Source organism: Oncorhynchus keta, chromosome 14 (assembly GCF_023373465.1).
Source record: "Oncorhynchus keta strain PuntledgeMale-10-30-2019 chromosome 14, Oket_V2, whole genome shotgun sequence".
Lineage (NCBI taxonomy): Eukaryota > Metazoa > Chordata > Actinopteri > Salmoniformes > Salmonidae > Oncorhynchus > Oncorhynchus keta.
In genome coordinates this window covers 9,390,711-9,410,690 of record NC_068434.1, presented here as the reverse complement: position 1 = coordinate 9,410,690, position 19,980 = coordinate 9,390,711, and the positions used below count along the sequence as shown (strand labels likewise).

Below are 19,980 nucleotides of genomic sequence, written 5' to 3'. Positions count from 1 at the left end.
TGCTACTGATACTACTACTGCTGCTGCTACTGATACTACTACTGCTGCTGCTACTGATACTACTACTGCTGCTGCTACTGATACTACTACTGCTGCTGCTACTGATACTACTACTGCTGCTGCTACTGATACTACTGCTGCTGCTGATACTGCTGATAATACTACTGCTGCTACTGATACTGCTGATAATACTACTGCTGCTACTGATACTACTGCTGCTGCTACTGATACTACTGCTGCTGCTACTGATACTACTGCTGCTGCTACTGATACTACTGCTATACTACTGCTGCTGCTACTGATACTACTACTACTGCTGCTACTGATACTACTGCTGCTGCTACTGATACTACTGCTGATACTACTACTACTGCTGCTGCTGATACTACTGCTGATAATACTACTGCTGCTACTGATACTACTGCTGCTGCTACTGATACTACTGCTGCTGCTACTGATACTATTGCTGCTGCTACTGATACTACTGCTGCTGCTACTACTGATACTACTGCTGCTGCTACTACTGATACTACTGCTGCTGCTACTACTGATACTACTGCTGCTGCTACTGATACTACTGTTGCTGCTACTGATACTACTGCTGCTGCTACTGATACTACTGCTGCTGCTGATACTACTACTACTGCTGCTACTGATACTACTGCTGCTGCTACTGATACTACTACTACTGCTACTACTGTTGCTGCTACTGTTGCTGCTGCTGCTAGAGATACTACTGCTGCTAGAGATACTACTGCTGCTAGAGATACTACTACTACTACTACTGCTACTACTGCTAATACTACTACTGATACTACTGCTGATACTACTGCTGATACTACTGTTGCTGCTGATACTACTACTACTGCTACTACTACTGTTGCTGCTGATACTACTACTACTGCTGCTACTACTACTGTTACTGCTGATACTACTACTACTGCTACTACTACTGTTGCTGCTGATACTACTACTACTACTACTGTTGCTGCTGATACTACTACTACTACTACTGCTACTACTACTGCTACTACTGCTACTACTGTTGCTGCTGATACTACTACTACTACTACTGATACTACTACTGCTACTACTGTTGCTGCCGATACTACTACTGCTGCTGCTCCTGCAACTGAAATCGGCGCTGCTCACCAACAGCAAAAGATTAGCCTCATGACCGTGATGCTTTTACCACTATTAAACAATTAACCCCCATTTAGTTCCAAACAAGAGAGCCAATAGAAGTCCATCCCTGCCATGCCAATCGTTCCAAGAAAAAAAATGTTAACCTAACCCTTAAACCACCCCCTATCAATTTCATAACATGCCAAGTCCCACAGTAGGCCAAGCATTGGGTTCCCACAACATGCCAAGTCCCACAGTAGGCCAAGCATTGGGTTCCCACAACATGCCAAGTCCCACAGTAGGCCAAGCATTGGGTTCCCACAACATGCAAGTCCCACAGTAGGCCAAGTATATAGTTCCCACAACATGCCAAGTCCCACAGTAGGCCAAGTATACGGTTCCCACAACATGCCAAGTCACAAAGTAGGCCAAGTACACGGTTCCCACAACATGCCAAGCCCCACAATAGGCCAAGTCCCAAAGTAGGCCAAGTGTATACGGTTCCCACAACTTGTCAAGTCCCAAAGTAGGCCAAGTATACGGTTCCCACAACATACCAAGTCCCAAAGTAGGCCAAGTATACAGTTCCCACAACATACCAAGTCCCAAAGGAGGCAAAGCATACAGTTCCCATAACATACCAAGTCCCACAGCAGGCCAAGCATTACTCTCTCCCTGTCCCTCCTTCCCTTTTGTCTTTCTTTCTCCCTCTCCTGTGTGCCGCTCTCTCTCCATCACGTGACATCACTTTCCATTAAGACTGAAACGCCTGCAGTGTGTGGATATGGCTGGGATGAGACACTCCTTTGTGACCGATGGTGGCGGGGGCAGGTGGAAGGGGTTGAGGCAGAAGCAGGGAGGGGAGCAGGCACTCTCTCAATAGCTCTTCAGAGAGTTGGTGGCACTACTGGAGAACTGACTCCCTTTGTACCCCAAGAACTGACTTGTTTGCCATAAAAGAGTCGGGGGGGGGGGGCTACACAGTCCCAATTCAATTCCTACATAGCCTTTGGTCCTAACTCATCATCGTTTGCAGTTGTTTAAGGTGGAAGCTTTAACAAAACACTTGTTATACCAAACCTGGAGGGGTTAGGTCTGAGAACAAGGGGGAGGAAGAGGGAATCTCTAAACCTCAGTCACACAAGGAGGGAAAGGTGACCTGACTTATCGTGTGACCTTAATCTGGGTATCCAACCAAGAATATATCCTCCTCTCTCAGAACGGAAGATAGACACCCCACAACTACTCAACCCTCTCCACAAACACTCTGATAGGGGCATTGTCCGAGCATTAGCCCTAACAGAGAAATAAGTAGGTTATTGTGTGAGCGGCAGGGTAGCCTAGTGGTTAGAGCGTTGGACTAGTAACCGAAAGGTTGCAAGTTCGAATCCCTGAGCTGACAAGGTACAAATCTGTCGTTCTGCCCCTGAATAGGCCGTCATTGAAAATAAGAATTTGTTCTTAACTGACTTGCCTTGTAAAATAAAGGTCAAATTAAATATATATATTTTTTAAACTGGCAACATGGGGTGTTTGGCTGACATCATTACACATCCTGTGACAGTCATTGGGTATTTGGTAGTAATAGTCTATGTCAAGAACCCTCATGCAAAAGGCTCTAGAGAGGAGTCATGAAGGAGTTGGGTTGCAATGCTAGTGAGGTCAGACAAGCAGAAGGGGTTCAGAGGTCAAGGGTCAGGGGGTTGAAGGTCAGTCGGTTACCTCTGTGATGGGAGACTTGGGGTTGACATTGCGCGCCGCAGCGATCTCCTGTAGTTGGTTGACCAGCTCTGTGATGGACAGCCTCTCCTCTGGGTTGATCTTCAGCATGGACCCTGAGAAGAGGAGAGGAATGGCCCAAACAGAACCTCTTAACACGTTTAAAAGCCCTTTTTACATCAGCAGTTGGTCACAAAGGGCAGATAACAGATAACCAGCCTAAAACCCTAAGAGCAAGCAATGCAGTGGCAGAAGCACAGTGGCTAGGAAAAAAACTATAAAAGGCCTGAACCTAAGAAGAAACCAGGCTCGGAGGGGTGGTCAGAGGCAGGAACCCAGGAAGAAACCTAGAGAGGAACCAGGCTCCGAGGGGTGGCCAGAGGCCGGAACCCAGGAAGAAACCTAGAGAGGAACCAGGCTCCGAGGGGTGGCCAGAGGCCGGAACCCAGGAAGAAACCTAGAGAGGAACCAGGCTCCGAGGGGTGGCCAGAGGCCGGAACCCAGGAAGAAACCTAGAGAGGAACCAGGCTCCGAGGGGTGGCCAGTCCTCTTCTGGCAGATCTCACAACATAATCTCAAAGTCGGTCGACCATATTTTTTCAGTGTGTGTTTTGTTACACGTCTTTTTAATACCAGTCGTTCCTGCCAAAAACAGCAACTAGACCTAGATGGACTGCTGGGTACAGGGATTCTCTTCATTTTTAATCAGATATTCAACTATTCATTTATTTCTTTACAACCACAGGTCGCATTTACTAAGACAACCACCCATTTCAGAGCCCCGATCTGATGAATGTACGGAGGTTCCTTACTGATGAGCTCGTGGTAAACAGTGTACTTGACGTCATTCTGGGGGATGGCGTACTTCCCGTTGACTATCTGCAGCTTAGCGCCTTCCTCGAAGGGGTGCTGCTTAAAACACAACAAGTAGAGGATACAACCCAATGCCTGGAGAGAGAGAGAGATTAACAGACACACACAGACAGAGAGAGAGAAAAATTATCAACAGGCTATAGAGATGTCGTTAAAGGGACAATAAAAAAAACCTCTTAAATAACCCCCTATTCCCTTTATAGTGCACTACTTTTGACTGTAGCAGGTGATATAGCAACCAATATAGCAGCAAACGAAACAACAAAAATAACAAATAGACACAGACTACATAATGTTGCTGTGACAAGACTTACCCAGATGTCCTGCTTCTCGTTAATGGGGAAGTTGGAGTACAGGTCAATCATCTCAGGTGTCCTGTAGGCCGGAGTAGTGTTTCTGGTGATCTGGGTACAGTGGAAGGTGACCAGAGAGGGTAACTTTAGTTTACCGGTAGCTCCCAGAACTAGAATGAGCAGAACGGGCCTCCCCATTTAAGTTAATGATGTCATAATGGGTCGTCTGGCAACCATTTTGAGTGCACCCATGAGTTTACCTATTCGAGGTTCAAAGTCCTAGTCATTCTATGTCTAAGGTTTAGCTATTTTCCTCACATTCAAATACAGACAACATCTAACCTTTTACTTTTGTGGGGATTAACAGCCTGTTTCCAAGAAAATCTTATGCACGAGTGATTCTTCTAGCCAATAATTAACTTTCTGTATCCATGCTAGTTTCCTGTAGAGCACCATTAAACTGGAGGAAAATAGACTGGCGTTAGAGGGTTTGAGGAAAGACAGTGTGTTCTGATTTGATTAACCAACATTGGTGCAGGAACCAAGTATACTTTTGTGTAATTATATCAATAGGAGATGGTTTCCCAGACACTAATTAAGCCTAATTCTGGACTAAAAAGTATTTAAGGAAATTATCCATTAAAGTAGATTTATAGTCCAGGACTAGGTCTCCTCTCCCCTGTGGAGTCTTCAGCAGCGATAGTGGAAGGAGTACTAGAACCGGGGCTTCCTAAATCACCTCATCCTCAACCATGGACCTCTTCTGGGCCGACCAGCCGTAGTCAGGGTAGTGGGCTATTGTGGTGGAACTGCCAAAGTCACACAGCTTGATGGTGCCTTGGTGACTGATCAGCAAGTTCTCAATCTGGAGGAGGCAGACAAAAAAAAAGGACAGTGGCTGATTATGCGATTGTAGTTTGTGTGTACATTTGTTTTTCTACATTTGTTCTGGGAATTTAGTTTGTTGTAAAGGCGATGTCAGCACCATTTCACCAGATCAAATTCCTGTAAGAAGTAAATGTATTTGGCGAATCAAGGTGATTCTGATAAACATCAATAAAGCAAGGACAAGAGGCAACACCTTGATTTTCTAGGGCGCTTTTGAAGCAGGGTGATTTATGTTAACGTCGCCTCAGAAGCAGGGTGATTTATGTTAACGTCACATTAGAAGCAGGGTGATTTATGTTAACGTCATTTCATATCGTCTGAGATCCCCAAGGATTGGAAAGCTGCCGCAGTCATCCCCCTCTTCAAAGGGGGAGACACCCTGGACCCAAACTGCTATAGACCTATATCCATCCTGCCCTGCCTATCTAAGGTCTTCGAAAGCCAAGTCAACAAACAGGTCACTGACCATCTCGAATCCCACCGTACCTTCTCCGCTGTGCAATCTGGTTTCCGAGCCGGTCACGGGTGCACCTCAGCCACACTCAAGGTACTAAATGATATCATAACCGCCATCGATAAAAGACAGTACTGTGCAGCCGTCTTCATCGACCTCGCCAAGGCTTTCGATTCTGTCAATCACCAAATTCTTATCGGCAGACTCAACAGCCTCGGTTTTTCGGATGACTGCCTTGCCTGGTTCACCAATTACTTTGCAGACAGAGTTCAGTGTGTCAAATCAGAGGGCATGCTGTCCGGTCCTCTGGCAGTCTCTATGGGGGTGCCACAGGGTTCAATTCTCGGGCCGACTCTTTTCTCTGTATATATCAATGATGTTGCTCTTGCTGCGGGCGATTCCCTGATCCACCTCTACGCAGACGACACCATTCTATATACTTTCGGCCCGTCATTGGACACTGTGCTATCAAACCTCCAAACGAGCTTCAATGCCATACAGCACTCCTTCCGTGGCCTCCAACTGCTCTTAAACGCGAGTAAAACCAAATGCATGCTTTTCAACCGATCGCTGCCTGCACCCGCATGCCCGACTAGCATCACCACCCTGGATGGTTCCAACCTTGAATATGTGGACATCTATAAGTACCTAGGTGTCTGGCTAGACTGCAAACTCTCCTTCCAGACTCACATCAAACATCTCCAATCAAAAATCAAATCCAGAGTCGGCTTTCTATTCCGCAACAAAGCCTCCTTCACTCACGCTGCCAAGCTTACCCTAGTAAAACTGACTATCCTACCGATCCTCGACTTCGGCGATGTCATCTACAAAATGGCTTCCAACACTCTACTCAGCAAACTGGATGCAGTCTATCACAGTGCCATCCGTTTTGTCACTAAAGCACCTTATACCACCCACCACTGCGACTTGTATGCTCTAGTCGGCTGGCCCTCACTACATATTCGTCGCCAGACCCACTGGCTCCAGGTCATCTACAAGTCCATGCTAGGTAAAGCTCCGCCTTATCTCAGTTCACTGGTCACGATGGCAACACCCATCCGTAGCACGCGCTCCAGCAGGTGTATCTCACTGATCATCCCTAAAGCCAACACCTCATTTGGCCGCCTTTCGTTCCAGTACTCTGCTGCCTGTGACTGGAACGAATTGCAAAAATCGCTGAAGTTGGAGACTTTTATCTCCCTCACCAACTTCAAACATCAGCTATCCGAGCAGCTAACCGATCGCTGCAGCTGTACATAGTCTATAGGTAAATAGCTCACCCTTTTTCACCTACCTCATTCCCATACTGTTTTTATTTATTTACTTTTCTGCTCTTTTGCACACCAATATCTCTACCTGTACATGCCCATCTGATCATTTATCACTCCAGTGTTAATCTGCAAAATTGTATTATTCGCCTACCTCCTCATGCCTTTTGCACACATTGTATATAGACTGCCCATTTTTTTCTACTGTGTTATTGACTTGCTAATTGTTTACTCCATGTGTAACTCTGTTGTCTGTTCACACTGCTATGCTTTATCTTGGCCAGGTCGCAGTTGCAAATGAGAACTTGTTCTCAACTAGCCTACCTGGTTAAATAAAGGTGAAATAAATCAAATAAAAAACGTTGCCTCAGAAGCAGGGTGATTTATGTTAACGTCGCCTCAGAAGCAGGGTGATTTATGTTAACGTCGCTTCAGAAGCAGGGTGATTTATGTTAACGTCGCTTCAGAAGCAGGGTGATTTATGTTAACGTCGCTTCAGAAGCAGGGTGATTTATGTTAACGTCGCTTAAGAAGCAGGGTGATTTATGTTAACGTCGCCTCAGAAGCAGGGTGATTTATGTTAACGTCGCCTCAGAAGCAGGGTGATTTATATTAACGTCGCCTCAGAAGCAGGGTGATTTATGTTAACGTCGTTTAAGAAGCAGGGTGATTTATGTTAACGTCGCCTCAGAAGCAGGGTGATTTATATTAACGTCGCCTCAGAAGCAGGGTGATTTATGTTAACGTCGCTTAAGAAGCAGGGTGATTTATGTTAACGTCGCCTCAGAAGCAGGGTGATTTATGTTAACGTCGCCTCAGAAGCAGGGTGATTTATGTTAACGTCGCTTCAGAAGCAGGGTGATTTATGTTAACGTCACATTAGAAGCAGGGTGATTTATGTTAACGTCGCTTCAGAAGCAGGGTGATTTATGTTAACGTCGCTTCAGAAGCAGGGTGATTTATGTTAACGTCGCCTCAGAAGCAGGGTGATTTATGTTAACGTCGCCTCAGAAGCAGGGTGATTTATGTTAACGTCGCCTCAGAAGCAGGGTGATTTATGTTAACGTCGCCTCAGAAGCAGGGTGATTTATGTTAACGTCGCCTCAGAAGCAGGGTGATTTATGTTAACGTCACATTAGAAGCAGGGTGATTTATGTTCACGTCGCCTCAGAAGCAGGGTGATTTATGTTAACGTCGCCTCAGAAGCAGGGTGATTTATGTTAACGTCGCCTCAGAAGCAGGGTGATTTATGTTAACGTCGCTTCAGAAGCAGGGTGATTTATGTTAACGTCACATTAGAAGCAGGGTGATTTATGTTAACGTCGCTTCAGAAGCAGGGTGATTTATGTTAACGTCGCTTCAGAAGCAGGGTGATTTATGTTAACGTCGCCTCAGAAGCAGGGTGATTTATGTTAACGTCGCCTCAGAAGCAGGGTGATTTATGTTAACGTCGCCTCAGAAGCAGGGTGATTTATGTTAACGTCGCCTCAGAAGCAGGGTGATTTATGTTAACGTCGCCTCAGAAGCAGGGTGATTTATGTTAACGTCGCCTCAGAAGCAGGGTGATTTATGTTAACGTCGCCTCAGAAGCAGGGTGATTTATGTTAACGTCACATTAGAAGCAGGGTGCTTCTCAGTCTCACATCAGCAGGCCACATGAAAATATTGCAGCGAGGCAGCACCGCTCTTTAAAACATTTGTCGACCCATTCACAAAACGCATAGCCTCTGGCAACTGAGAACAAGGTCAAACCATTCCAAAAACACTTAAAACAATCCCTGAGTCCGCTAGAAAGTCAGGAAACAGAGCGTGATGGGCCAGGCGAGGGGTGGAGGGGTTCCAGGGAACACAGACGTCTACATCAGCACTCTGTAGCTACAGCAAGCACATCACCAGGGTGTTTGGTCACTGATCAAAAAAAAAAAAAATACAAAAAAACATCTGACAAACAAGTGGCTGAAAGTTTAAGTGTGGCAGTGGTAGAGCAGGGAGGGAGGGAAGTCTTACCGGAGGAGGAAGAGAATGGTTATGTCTAGATGGCAAACAGATGGTAGCAGGTATAGTGTAGTAAAGGAGGAAGAGGTATTGGCAATGGCAGGAGTTGAGAGGGAAAGTATGGTGATGTTGCAGCAGATATGCTGATCTTGGGTCAGTTTTGCATTTCCCCCACTAATGGTCAAGGTTAGGATTGGGAAAGGGACACTGATCCTAGAGCTGCACCTTGGAGAAATTACGAGGGCGAGTTGGGCTTTGAACTGCTCACCTTAAGATCCCGGTGGATGATAGGAGGCTTCTGTTTGTGCATGTGCTGCACGGCGCGACACGACTGGTAGAAGATCTTCAGCACTGTGTCACATGACATGGGTCCCTTCTGCTCCACCCGCTTGATGAAGTCCACCAGTTGACCTGAGGGAGGAAGACAGGAAGTGCCTGATCAGCTAAATGAAGAGTACTAGTCAAAGCAATTGCTAAATCACTGGCAAAACATTCTGGGGCAGTTTCCCTGATACAGATTACGTTTAGTCCTGGACAAAACACATTTTTCGATGAAGAATCTTAGTCTCTATTGAGAATGCTTTTTTGTTCCGAACTAGGCTCAATCTGTGCATGGGAAACCAGCCATAAAGGTATTGCTAATTAGTAGAAGACTACAGCGCATACATTTGCTTGATAACATCAGGCATATTCACAGAAGTATAAACTGTATGACAGACTTGTGAATATACCACTCCAAAATAGGCCTCTAGAAGATGTCGCTACATCCACATTACGTTCCAGGAGGAAGAGTAAACGCCAGGCTTCTATTTTAGACCTTAGCGCTGCGCACAGCGAAACAGAAAATGTAGTGCGGACGTAGCTTGAAGTGCTGCAACAGCTTTATGACTTCACTGTGTACCACAGAGGGGGCCCGGCCCGGTCCCGCACAGAGGGGGCCCGGCCCGGTCCCGCACAGAGGGGGCCCGGCCCGGTCCCGCACAGAGTGGGCCCCAAAGCTGATAAAGTGGAGTCTACAGTACCTTTACAGAGCTCTGTGAGAATGAGGAACTCAGCCTGGCCCGTGTCCGACTCCTCCTTGGCAATGGACGCTGCAGAGCTGAACTGCACCACGTTGGGGTGACCAGAGAGCTTTTTCTACACAACACTCAGGTCAAAGAAAAGGAACTGGTTGTCTGTATATGAAACTGGGTTGTTTCTTAAGCCCAGTTTCCATTAGTGCTTTACATTTGTTTTGTTTTCTTTTTTTCAATTTAACCTTTATTTAAACTAGGCAAGTAAGTTAAGAACTAATTCTTATTTACAATGACTGCCTACCCCGGTCAAACCCGAAACCGGACGACGCTGGGCCAATTGTGCGCCGCCCTATGGGACTCCCAATCACGGCCGGTTGTGATACGGCCTGGGGAAAAAAATCAGGGCCACATTGGATCCTAAATGCCAATGGAAATAAAGTTTTAGCGAATTAGGCTGTTTTAATAATGTTAGGGTCAGAGTTTAGGGTCATGAATGTGGATGTATGAGGTGCCAAATCCATATTGCCATTTGACTCCTACACCAGAATTTTTTTTTAAAGAATATTGTCTACTTTATTCAGATTGGTCTATTTTTATCAAAAATTATTGTTACGTCAAGACAGACACATCAGGTGTTCCTAGACTAAAGGATGTTGTCGAGGAGGAATGTTCCGTGTTTGACGTTCAACGAGAACACAGAACCACTCAAAAAGATACCATGATGCAGACCTCCTGGATGATTTCTTTGTTCTTCTCCTCCTCGTGGGACAGGAGCCTCTGTGTGCGCACACACACACACACACACACACACACACACACACACACACAACCATTTCACAAATACAGAACAGTGTATGCGTTCCAAATGGCATGCTATTGGAGCTGGTCAAACGTAATGCGCTGCATAAAGGAACAGGGCGCTACAAAAATATAGGGCGCTACATAAAGGAACAGGGCGCTTCATAAAGGAACAGGGCGCTTCATAAAGGAACAGGGCGCTACAAAAATATAGGGCGCTACATAAAGGAACAGGGCGCTTCATAAAGGAACAGGGCGCTTCATAAAGGAACAGGGCGCTACAAAAATATAGGGCGCTACAAAAATATAGGGCGCTACATAAAGGAACAGGGCGCTACATAAAGGAACAGGGCGCTTCATAAAGGAACAGGGCGCTACAAAAATATAGGGCGCTACAAAAATATAGGGCGCTACATAAAGGAACAGGGCGCTACATAAAGGAACAGGGCGCTACATAAAGGAACAGGGCGCTTCATAAAGGAACAGGGCGCTTCATAAAGGAACAGGGCGCTACATAAAGGAACAGGGCGCTACATAAAGGAACAGGGCGCTACATAAAGGAACAGGGCGCTACATAAAGGAACAGGGCGCTACATAAAGGAACAGGGCGCTACATAAAGGAACAGGGCGCTACATAAAGGAACAGGGCGCTACATAAAGGAACAGGGCGCTACATAAAGGAACAGGGCGCTACATAAAGGAACAGGGCGCTACATAAAGGAACAGGGCGCTACATAAAGGAACAGGGCGCTACATAAAGGAACAGGGCGCTACATAAAGGAACAGGGCGCTACATAAAGGAACAGGGGCGCTACATAAAGGAACAGGGCGCTACATAAATATAGGGCGCTACATAAATATAGGGCTCTACATAAATAACAGGGCGCAGGGCGCTACATAATGGAACAGGGCGCTACATAAATATAGGGGGCGCTACATAAAGGAACAGGGCGCTACATAAAGGAACAGGGCGCTACATAAAGGAACAGGGCTCTACATAAATATAGGGGGCGCTACATAAAGGAACAGGGCGCTACATAAAGGAACAGGGCGCTACATAAAGGAACAGGGGGCGCTACATAAAGGAACAGGGCGCTACATAAAGGAACAGGGCGCTACATAAAGGAACAGGGCGCTACATAAAGGAACAGGGCGCTACATAAAGGAACAGGGCTCTACATAAATATAGGAACAGGGCGCTACATAATGGAACAGGGCGCTACATAAATATAGGAACAGGGCGCTACATAAAGGAACAGGGCGCTACATAAAGGAACAGGGCTCTACATAAATATAGGGCGCTACATAAAGGAACAGGAACAGGGCGCTACATAAAGGAACAGGGCGCTACATAAAGGAACAGGGCGCTACATAAAGGAACAGGGCGCTACATAAAACAGGAACAGGGCGCTACATAAAACAGGAACAGGGCGCTACATAAAGGAACAGGGCGCTACATAAAGGAACAGGGCGCTACATCAAGGAACAGGGCGCTACATCAAGGAACAGGGCGCTATACATAAAGGAACAGGGCGCTACATAAAGGAACAGGGGCGCTACATAAAGGAACAGGGCGCTACATAAAGGAACAGGGCGCTACATAAAGGAACAGGGCGCTACATAAAGGAACAGGGGGCGCTACATAAAGGAACAGGGCGCTACATAAAGGAACAGGGCGCTACATCAAGGAACAGGGCGCTACATCAAGGAACAGGGCGATACATAAAACAGGAACAGGGCGCTACATAAAGGAACAGGGCGCTACATAAAGGAACAGGGCGCTACATAAAGGAACAGGGCGCTACATAAAGGAACAGGGCGCTACATAAAGGAACAGGGCGCTACATAAAGGAACAGGGCGCTACATAAAGGAACAGGGCGCTACATAAAGGAACAGGGCGCTACATAAAGGAACAGGGCGCTACATAAAGGAACAGGGCGCTACATCAAGGAACAGGGCGCTACATCAAGGAACAGGGCGCTACATCAAGGAACAGGGCGCTACATCAAGGAACAGGGCGCTACATAAAGGAACAGGGCGCTACATAAAGGAACAGGGCGCTACATAATGGAACAGGGCGCTACATAAAGGAACAGGGCGCTACATAAAGGAATAGGGCGCTACATAAAGGAATAGGGCGCTACATAAAGGAACAGGGCGCTACATAAAGGAACAGGGAGCTACATAAAGGAACAGGCCTCGACATCAAGGAAAAGGGAGCTACATAAAGGAACAGGGAGCTACATAAAGGAACAGGGCGCTACATCAAGGAATAGGGCGCTACATAAAGGAATAGGGCGCTACATAAAGGAATAGGGCGCTACATAAAGGAACAGGGCGCTACATAAAGGAACAGGGCGCTACATAAAGGAACAGGGCGCTACATCAAGGAATAGGGCGCTACATAAAGGAACAGGGCGCTACATAAAGGAACAGGGCGCTACATAAAGGAATAGGGCACTATTTGTGATGACTGTCTAAACTAACATACGTTAGCAGGGTGTGTGCAGACAGGGATAATGTGTGTGAAGGAAATCACTTACCTTGAGAGCATAGTCTTTACTGCTGCCTATGTCCTGAGCTTCATACACAAATGCAAAACCACCTGCAGAGGAAAAGACAACGAAGGATCAATGGCCCGGATGAGAGAGCCAGCACAACAATAGCTCGCTTCAGTGCTATTTCACACCCAGTGTTAGTGCCAATCTCGGCCTCTATTCATAAAGTGTCTTGGAGTAGCAGTGCTGATCAAGGATCAGCCCCCCTCTGTCCATGTAATGTTACACATTATGGTTTAAAATACCAAACTGACCCTAGGTCAGCACTCCCACTTCGAGATGCTTTATGAGTGAGTATGGGCGCTGGTGTTGTTAATGTGAATACCTTTCATTTAAAGAGACATTATATGTAACAGTGATTGCTGTCAAAAGTCAACATAGGTTTTCCTCAACCGATTGCACTTCACTACATTGTCATAACGGACAACAAAAACAACAATTGCTTTAGAATTATCTCAAAGAAACAGAGGTGGACTAGTGAACACTAATCTGGAGACCACACCCATATTCCAGGGGGCTTTTAGTCACTACTGTTGCTGCTAAATCATTGACATTTGCAAGAGGTTCCGCCAAGTGTCACCAGAGCACTTCTCTTTTTCACAGACAACGTTATCGCAGCATCAGTTTTGCTGTGAGTTTTCAAGAATAGACACACAACACACTGTGTCTGATGACTCATTTGTAACAATTATGTTGTAAGTTAACCATCAAACGGAAAAAGGTGTGCTCTCTGCAGCTCAAACAAGACCATAACTCAGCTTGAATGTTTCTCAGAGAAAATCTGCACATTCCAACATTGTGCCTGCATTTGGGGAGTATTAGAATTGTGTACAAAGACATTTTTTTCTCATGATTTGTTGTACTTGCTAAACACCTAACATGTAAGATACCTCTGTGTGCGCTGGGCAGACATCTCAAGTAAATACTAATTCACTATTCATTTTGCATACGCCCTTCAAGTCAATGAGGTTTTGCTCCAATTCCTTAGCGACAAACAGAGGCCCGCTGAAATTAGAGACCAGTCTGTTCTCTGTGAAACATGAAACACCGCAGGCAGGGCCTCCTCACTCTTTATTGGACAACAATGTAAAGGTGCCCTGTTTCTGGCACAACGCCATTGACATTCCACGCCTGAGGTATGTTACAGCCCTGGTATCTCAGTAACCAAATAAAGCCCTGCTAAAAACACCAACACTCTCCTGCTTCCACAAACCAGTGTGTAGGCCCTATCTGCTACAGCAAACCTGTTAGCCAGGACAGAGGGACAAAGGTTGGAGGAGGGCTGTAGAGTGGAGACACTCCCAACTCCGGTGTCAAAGGCTAGTGTAATAAGGTATAGAGAGAGAGAGAGAAAGAGCAAGAGAGAAAAGGAAAGTAAAAGAGAGAGCGAGAGCTTAGTGGGCCCCTCTTTAGGCCCTGGTCTATAGAGCATGTTTACAAAGGGCCAGGGACGACACCAGTATCTTTACTTGGGCAGGGACGACACCAGTATCTTTACTTGGGCCAGGGACGACACCAGTATCTTTACTTGGGCCAGGGACGACACCAGTATCTTTACTTGGGCCAGGGACGACACCAGTATCTTTACTTTAGGGCCGGGACGACACCAGTATCTTTACTTGGGCCGGGACGACACCAGTATCTTTACTTGGGCCGGGACGACACCAGTATCTTTTACTTGGGCCGGTATCTTTCTTTACTTGGGCGACACACAGTATCTTTACTTGGGCCGGGACGACACCAGTATCTTTACTTGGGCCGGGGCGACACCAGTATCTTTACTTGGGCCGGGACGACACACAGTATCTTTACTTGGGCCGGGACGACACCAGTATCTTTACTTGGGCCGGGACGACACCAGTATCTTTACTTGGGCCGGGAAGACACCAGTATCTTTACTTGGGCCGGGACGACACCAGTATCTTTACTTGGGCAGGGACGACACCAGTATCTTTATCTTTACTTGGCAGGGACGACACCAGTATCTTTACTATCTTTACTTGGCAGGGACACCAGTATCACCAGTACCAGTCTTTACTTGGGCCGGGACGACACCAGTATCTTTAGGGACGACACCAGTATCTTTACTTGGGCCGGGACGTATCACCAGTATCTTTACTTGGGCCGGGACGGGCCGGGACGACACCAGTATCTTTACTTGGGCCGGGACGACACCAGTATCTTTACTTGGGCCGGGACGACACCAGTATCTTTACTTGGGCCGGGACGACACCAGTATCTTTACTTGGGCAGGGACGACACCAGTATCTTTACTTGGGCAGGGACGACACCAGTATCTTTACTTGGGCAGGGACGACACCAGTATCTTTACTTGGGCAGGGACGACACCAGTATCTTTACTTGGGCAGGGACGACACCAGTATCGCAATATTAATTCCATGGTAAAAATGAAAACACGAAGCAGACCAAACTCTTTGGTCCTTTAAAAACTTGCTGTATGTAAAAATATTGTGCTATAGCTTGGGAAATAAATACATGTGAATCGAGATGACAACATAATGATGTTTGGTCACCATATTAGGGCTGTTTTCCAAAAGAAGTTAGTGTTTGACAATAATGCTTGTCCGGGACAGTAAAATATTTTTTTTTAACGAAATTCGTGCTAATGTTGGGTTTTTGAGCTAGCACCCAATAGACTCCAATTCGCTCCAAGAATTCCAAGAATTACCCAGAATACTCCAAACGGGCAATTGACATAGCAAAGGCACAGTTTTCCATCTCCTCAAAAGTATAAAGTTCTCTTGCGTTAGACTTATTCTAAAATTGATTGAAAGTATTTTTTCTTTATCAATCTACACACAATACCACACAAGGACAAATCAAAAACGATTTGTTTGTTGCAAATAAATTAAACAGAAATACCTTATTTACATAATTATTCAAAACCTTTGCTATGAGACTCGAAATTGAGCTCAGATGCATACTGTTTCCATTGATCACCCTTGAGATGTTTCTACAATTTGATTTAAGTCCACATTTGGTAACATGATTTGGAAAGGCACACACCTGTCTATATAAGGCCCCACAGTTGACAGTGCATGTTAGAGCAAAAACCAAGCCATGAGGTCAAAGAAATTGTCCATAGAGCTCCTAGACAGGATTGTGTCGAGAAACAGATCAACAAATGTCTGCAGCATTGAAGGTCCCCAAGAACACAGTGGCCTCCATCATTATTAAATGGAAGAAGTTAGGACCCACCAAGACTATTCCTAGAGCTGGCCACCTGGCTAAACTGAGCAATCGGGGGAAAAGGTCCTTGGTCAGGGAGGTGACCAAGAACCCGATGGTCACTCTGATAGAGCTCTAGAGTTCCTCTGTGAATATGGAAGCACCTTCCAGAAGAACATCTGTGCAACACTCCACCAATCAGGCCTTTATGGTTGAGAGGCCAGGCGGAACACACTTCCCAGTAAAAGGCCCATGACAGTCCGCTTGGAGTTTGCTGAAAGGCACCAAAAGACTCTCAGAACATGAGAAACAAGATTCTCTGGTCTGATGAATCCTTGATTGAACACTTTGGCCTGAATGCCAAGCATCACGTCTGGAGTTAACCTAGCACCATCCCTATGTTGAAGCATAGGTGGCAGCATCATGCTGTGGGGATGTTTGTCAGCGGCAGGGACTGGGAGACTAGTTAGGATCGAGGCAAAGATGAACGGAGTGAAGTACAGAGAGATCCTTGATGAAAACCTACCACACGGCGCTCAGGTTCACCTTCCAACAGGACAACGACCCTAAGCACACAGCCAAGACAACGCAGGAGTGGCTTTGGGACAAGTCTCTGAATGTCCTTGAGTGGCCCAGCCAGAGCCCAGACTTGAACCCAATCAAACATCTCTGGAGAGACCTGAAAATAACTGTGCAGTGACAATCCCCATCCAAACTCACTGAGCTTGAGAAGAATGGGAGAAACTCCACAAATACAGGTGTGCAAAGCTTGCAGCTTCATACACAAGAAGACGCAAGGCTGTGAACACTGCCAAAGGTGCTTCAACAAAGTACTGAGTAAAGGGTCTGAATACTTATGCAAATGTAATTTGAGATTTTTTTTTGCAAAAAATTCTAAAATCCAGTTGTTGCCTTGTCATTATGGGGTATTGTGTGTAGATTGAGGGGGGACTATTTAATACATTTTAGAATAAGGCTGTAACGTAACAAAATGTGGAAAAAGTTAAGGGGACCGAATACTTTCTGAATGCACTGTATCTGCCGTTGCGAATGCCAGACTCCACTGAGGCACATCGATCTGCAGGTTGAACATGGTGAGACTGTAGACTCCTAAATTGACACCTGTAAAAATCGGCTAAAAAAAACTGTACTAACTAGCTACTTCACATGCTGATATTCTCTTTGGTATTATTGTGTGTGGCTATGTTTGCTTGCTAGCTAGCTAACTAACTAGCCAGACCACAGAGAGAGCATTGCAGAATTTGTAGTCGACTTGAGTTGCAACAGACAACAAAATGAAACATTTGTTCACAAAAAAATATTCTTCTCACATTAGTGTTATTTAACACTGCAAATTAAAGAAAGAAGTGGTTTTGGGTGGATTTTTCTTTTAATTTCTAACGGATATTTTAATATCTGTCGCATGAAACCCCTTGTGCGTGCGGGGCTCTTTTGATTTGTTTTTTCCCCGCTAATTGCATTTTGGAAAAAGCACGCGGACCCTACAGCCATGTGCGCATTTGTTGAGCTTATAATATGAATACATAAAACATTTCCGATTTTTTATTAATGTGCAGTGGTTGTATTAATTTTGGATCTGTCGTCCCAGAGTCTGTTTTGAACCGGAAGAAATTATTTAATAAGGATTTGGTTGTAATGTTGCAATATTTTATAGGCTACCAAGGGAGGCCAACCATCCTCCAGGAGAGCCTTAAAGGGGCAGTGTTGTGTTTTGAGAGGCTTAAATATTCAGAGGCCAATAGGCAGAGTGTAGACTACATTTTTGTCTGATTCTCTATGGTAAACAAGATAAAAATGCATTTTTTGTTGTGGTTCCTTTGCATAATACAATGATGTAAAAATTGTTACAAGTGACTTGAGCTTTTGGACAAGTAAAAACTACCTGTACTACTTGTCCTATGGACATTGATGACAGCTAGGGGACAAGGCAATGTAGCCTATGGCAATGTAAAGGTCCTGATTAAATCGGGACCGAATTAGAGAGGTGCGGAGATCCTGCAATCATTTCAAAGTCAATCTTAAAACAATCCTTTATTGTCAAGTATCTTTAATGTTTTATCAATGAAAGGAAGTGTCTCAGATGAGAACACAGTGCTCCTGTTTAGTTAATTATAAATTCTGAAGGTCTTCGTCATCAGGACTTTGTGCGGGTATTTCTATTCCTTTCATTACCATTTTTGACAATCTGAAATTGTTGGATGTCCATACACTCCTTTTAAAAACTGACAACATTACAATAAACCTGATCACAAGAACAAATATTTTCCTTAATAAGGAACTATGAAGCATCGCTTGAGAGTGACGAGAAAGTGTTTGATTAAAGGGAAATTGTTTCTCCATTTTGATGGCATGAAACACTTCAGGTCTCAGGAGTCTTCTCTGTAAACTTCCACATGAACAATTCTGCACTGCTTTACATTGAAGATTCTCAGAAGAGGTAATACTACCAACGGAACCGAAGCATTTGCTCTTTTCCTGCTCCATCTCTCCCCATATTCCTCAAAATGTCAGCTGTCTGTTTCAAGGGTAAGCAAGAACCTGTCCCACGCAGGTTATGTGTACTGAGGGCAGAAAATAGTAAGTAGGTACTAGGTAGTTCGATTGTACACAAACAGTCTATATAGATATTATCCATGACAAATGTCTAAACAAAGTTATCTAATAATTATTTGTTACATGGACAGCACAGCTAAAGTACCCGTATTTATATTAACGTATTTATATGTACAACCCTTGCACCAGTATATCATCATGTCATTTGTTGTCACCTGCCTATCATGTCAATACAGCAGTCTTAACAGTTGGCCTTAAATAAAAACAGAAAATACTATAATATCTAGTATGTCTTGTTAAAATCATATTCTAGCTAGCTGATAAAGGATGCTAACAATAGCTAGCTAGCTGGTTTATTGTTAGCTAACCAACCGGTATGGCTAGCTTGCTAGCTAGTTAACGTTAACATTAGCATTAGCAAGCCTAGTGTCATGTGAATATGACGTTTGCGGATTATCAGCCTTGACACAACTCACCTTCAGCTATAACCCTTTTGATTCTCAGTTTCATGTCACCAAGCTCCACAATTTGCCCAACAAAATCATTTTGGTCTCGACTTGCGCCTCCAGTGCCACCGGGCCCTGCCAGGAAATCAAGTGCCGACTGGAAGAGGGACATTTTGTCCTGCGTCCCCGGTGTAGCTCAGCGAGCTCTTTCCAGGCCTTACAGAGATAATATGCTGTAGGCAAAGGTTTTAAAAAATCAAATCAGTGATGTTGTTAAGTTAATTATGAACGTCGGTGTCTAGTTATTTGATTCCTTCGCTACACAAACATTATCGTCCTACTCATCTAGAGTGGCCATGACTGCACTTCCGTGAGGTGATGACGCATCTCGTGACGTCACGAACTTTCTTCTTCTGTGGTATAATGGAGGTCCGCAAATTAAAGTTTAAGGAGCATGCCGCCACCTACTGTGCTGGAATGTGAGTTCAATAAAAGTTTTTCCTAATGCTGTACTAATAAGAAAAATAAATAAACGAATAAATCCCTACTAACAAACCCTCACCAAAACCCTTCCAACCCCCTAGTAGAAGCCCAGTGGTTGGGCTCCCGAGCGGCACAGCAGTCTAAGGCACTGCATCTCAGGTGTCACTACAGACCCTGGTTCAATTCCAGGCTGTATCACAACTGGCCGTGATTGGGAGTCCCATAGGGCGGCGCACAATTCGATGGTGTTGTCCGGGTTAGGGTTTGGCCATCATTGTAAATAATAATTTATTCTTAACT

General features: G+C 45.2%; 1 protein-coding gene across 1 annotated transcript in view; it reads right to left on the bottom strand.

Annotated features, from left to right (window-relative positions):
* gak (cyclin G associated kinase) overlaps nt 1-19,594 on the bottom strand; it is a 59,855-nt gene extending 40,261 nt beyond the window's left edge. The window contains exons 1-9 of the mRNA XM_052461005.1: nt 19,228-19,594; nt 12,974-13,035; nt 10,349-10,408; nt 9,638-9,752; nt 8,884-9,026; nt 4,750-4,875; nt 4,032-4,121; nt 3,657-3,792; nt 2,848-2,960 (exon numbers count right to left, since the gene is read on the bottom strand). Coding sequence (XP_052316965.1) covers nt 2,848-2,960; nt 3,657-3,792; nt 4,032-4,121; nt 4,750-4,875; nt 8,884-9,026; nt 9,638-9,752; nt 10,349-10,408; nt 12,974-13,035; nt 19,228-19,369 — 987 coding nt within the window. The 5' untranslated portion in view covers nt 19,370-19,594. The remainder of the gene's footprint in view (nt 1-2,847; nt 2,961-3,656; nt 3,793-4,031; nt 4,122-4,749; nt 4,876-8,883; nt 9,027-9,637; nt 9,753-10,348; nt 10,409-12,973; nt 13,036-19,227) is intronic.
* Nucleotides 19,595-19,980: the final 386 nt, after the last annotated feature.